This window comes from Penicillium mononematosum, assembly GCF_028829835.1.
Source record: "Penicillium mononematosum strain IBT 11891 chromosome Unknown utg000003l:1.0-8172316.0:1.0-8177699.0, whole genome shotgun sequence".
NCBI lineage: Eukaryota > Fungi > Ascomycota > Eurotiomycetes > Eurotiales > Aspergillaceae > Penicillium > Penicillium mononematosum.
In genome coordinates, this window is record NW_026643273.1 from 8,006,890 (window position 1) to 8,010,526 (window position 3,637).

At 45.3% G+C, this 3,637-nt stretch overlaps 1 protein-coding gene across 1 annotated transcript; it reads right to left on the reverse strand.

Annotated features, from left to right (window-relative positions):
* Positions 1-1,875: 1,875 nt before the first annotated feature.
* Positions 1,876-3,058, reverse strand: N7519_008052 (DUF3129 domain-containing protein; the record flags this gene model as incomplete). The annotated part of the gene is made up of 6 exons (XM_057294828.1): positions 1,876-2,154; positions 2,214-2,386; positions 2,439-2,486; positions 2,560-2,622; positions 2,679-2,888; positions 2,947-3,058. 6 exons carry the CDS (start codon positions 3,056-3,058, stop codon positions 1,876-1,878), a joined length of 885 nt encoding a protein of 294 aa, XP_057149639.1.
* Between the last annotated feature and the right edge of the window lie 579 nt (positions 3,059-3,637).

Here is a 3,637-nt window from a genome sequence, read left to right on the forward strand (position 1 = left end):
GGTGGATTTCAGATATTATTATCAATACTTCTTAGGGGTTATCTCGATTTAGGGGTTATTATCTTTATATAGCTAATAGCTCAATATATAAGATTTAATAAATAGATAGAAAAGAGATTAAAAATAAAGCGATTCCGGGCTCATAACTGATAGAAATCAATAGTATACAAGCGTATAGGGTAAAATCATAATGGTAAAATTCTCTAACTAACTAAAAACAACAATGGCCCGTATTTGACAATCTGGTAGGACATATAATTAGTAAGCAATTTGCATAGTCTAAAATCACATGATTCAATGGTATTGGACTAGGTAATCCAGGTAATCGGTCTGTTTTCTGACACATCTTAGTCTCCTGCCTGATATTACTAGAGCTTGTATGAGGCTGGTTGAGCCTTTTTATGCTGTGAAATCGTAGTGTGCATCCACATGCATCTTTGTGCGGGCTGATTACTCGCTCCCTGGTACAATCGAAGGGCAGAGGGTTAGTGCGTTCTCGCTAACGCTCCACTGAGTCCGGCATATAAAGTAGACCTCAATCTTTTGAGTTAGTGGTTCTTGTACCAACGCAGCTGCTTGGTAGGGGCTCGACTATTTTTCAGGTCTGCGGAAGCCTCTTCCTGATGCTATATAATGCCAGCTTTTTTCTCAATTATTGTGTGCCTCATTACTCCACCGCTCAGTCTGGGAGGGAAAATATCGCAATGCAAAGAATCCCAAGCCTCCTAAGGGTGACGCAGACCTCAGGCGACGAAGATCCCAATTCCAACCCCGGAAGCCAATGAGCCCTTGAACTCTTTGCAGCCCTCCACCGGGAATCATCAAAATAGGGGACTAATATCAAATTTTCCGAGCGCCACTGGGGGATGTAATTCCTTTTATGTTGCTTTTGCTCTTGCATAGAGTCCGACCACTTTGATACTTCTACGATAACGGGAAAGGACATATATCACGTCTTACGTAGTACAGTAAATTGCAGCATTGCCACAGCGACTTTGGCAATTGGACGAATTAACCTGTAAGCAGTCTGGGCACTTCGAATTTAACGACACTGGCAAGAAAACAGCCCCATTCAAGGGTTTCACTTTTTAAGGCGCTTCAGGGGCATATTTCCGGCAAATGTGTTGCAATGCGTTTGCTCAAACCCGTTGAAGCTCTAGCCTAATCCCATGGGTTGATCTATTGTCTGACCCCACGCACGCAATAGTCCATACTAACAGACATTTCACCCGGAATAACGACGAACTGCCCAACCATGACCATGTTCCTCATTCCGTCGGGAATGACTTTGGGCCGGTCATAATAGTCTCGCCGCAAAAAGGTCGTCGATTTCCGGGGCATCACACAGGGAATGGTGATCGATTCCTGGAGGACACACTCCGATAGGAAATCGTAGTTGGTTCAGAAACGGAATTTAAAGGAAGATTAAATTGCTCTACAATTTCCGCGACAGTGAAGCTCATTTTGAATCTGCGGGGACAGCAGGGAGAGTCAGATAGTAAGCGACGTTGCCTTCATCTCCCTTCGCTAGACAAAAGCCACTTACACCACAGGCTGTTCATGACAATAGCTAGATGAAAATGTCTTCTAGCCCGTGCGATTAAGAAGGTTTCAAGCACCATGCAGTAGGCTATCAACATGTTCAAAATTGTAGTGATTTCTATAGTACATCATGACGCAGCTACAGATCTGGTAGCTGGAAGATTTCTATGAAGATGGAGGGAGAGAGAAGAATGAAATCTTGATTCCTAGATCTATGGAAAAAGCAGGGTATTTATACCCCGAGAAACTGGCAAACCAAGCTGTCAGGCAAAGACAGACAGGCAAAGCGCTCAGTCTGGAAGCATCTACCAGCTTCTGGGATGATTCAACACATTAGTTTGTGAAAGCAGCCGAACCCCCAAATGGGCCTGAAATGGCATTGTTTCTGACCCGCATGATGCAAACATTTTTGGTGTTACCAACAACGCCGCTGCACTTCATCCCGGAGGGCAGTTGAACCTTGACCTCATAATCCATGGTGCTGGAGGTTGAAAATCCCGCGACACCTGGAATGTTTTGGATAACTTTGGCTGGCTTGAACGCTTTAATGTCCGTACCTCCACTCGTTGCGTCGATGTCCGCCGACAAAGGACCTGCACCGTCTTGGTTTACCTTTATGTCGAAAAAGTAAGCATGGGGTGAGTAAAGTAGAGCCGCGGCCTGTGACGAACCTGATGATAAGTCATCGTGATGACCCCTGCGTCGGAAACAGAGGGCAATCCATTGACAGAACCTTTGCCAGCATAACCCTCGACCCCTTTCTCTACAGTGCCACTGGGCGTAACTGCGCCAGATTTTGTCCGTGGTAGAGTACCCGCCACGTCATCAACAGCTGATTGCGCACCTGTTCGATTTCATGAGCACCAAATCTTGGTGGTTAAGGAGGGAGGGTTTACCCTTGATAGCACCACCAAAAGGCGTTTTGTCTGCAATATCCTGGGCGCCTTTAGAATAGCTTAGTTTTTTTTCTTCTTTTTTCTTTGTGCAGAATAAAGAAAATGTAACGCTCATACTAACCATTCAGAATAGCTCCGCCGGCATTAGTGACGACACTAGCCGCGTCGTTGATCAGTTGGCGGGCTATAAAAGACATTAGGCCCCGGAGCAGGATCTAAGATTGCAAGAATATGAAAGACCTTGATGAAAGTGGCGGGTGTGAACCCGCGTGTCGGTATTAGGTGTCATGAAATTCACGATTACTCTCTTTGGGTCTACAGGACCAGAGATTAGAGTGCGGCCTAAAGCCGAAGCCTTGATACTTCCCATTTCCTGATCTCGTATCACTGCGGTATCTTTCTGCCCACCGCACACAGCAGAGGGGCAGTCGCGTGGCGTTCCATCAACAACTAGAGTCAATCATTAACCAATGTTGAAAATACGGAAGGCTTAACAATAACCCATTACCTGTTAGTCCCGGCATCTCAACACCGTTCGCACCCATGATACGGGTGATTAGGCCATGTGCGGCAGCTTGAGTGGCCAGCAATAGAAGAGGTGAGAATTTAGTGAGAAGCATGGTGAATGACAAGAAATGAGAGCTAGGAAGCAGAACCAAAAACTTTAGGGACCTAGGAAAAACAAACAGGTTTAAGATTCTAGGTCAGCTATTTATATTAAATTTAGAGCTCTTCTATAGATGTGACCGTGATACTGAGTCCACTGCATGAAACAGTAGCTGCGTCAAAATCAGAGCTCAACCTGAAACTGGACGTCTTACATAGTACTAAGAGCTGCACGCATGTAACGTGCAAAAATAGTAGGCCCGCCCTTAGTGGAGATAACTATGTTTGCAGGTTTCCAACCATCTCCAGTTCTGGAAGAAGATGATCGGATTAGAGAATAATATTGAGTTTGCATGGCTTTGTTAGAGAGTGAAACTAGTAAGCCCACAAGGCCGTTTCACTTTCTCAATACCGAGCGGAACCTTGACGATCAAAAAACCGAATTTTGAGATCAAATCTTTTGGGCCGAATCCCAAGGTTGACAGAAAATGCCGATTGGCCAAGATGTATTTTCACGTGATTATCGGTCGGTTCGGCTTGAAGGAACGGAACCGCCCCACGTGTACATAAAGCGGATTGGTCACGCTTCATAA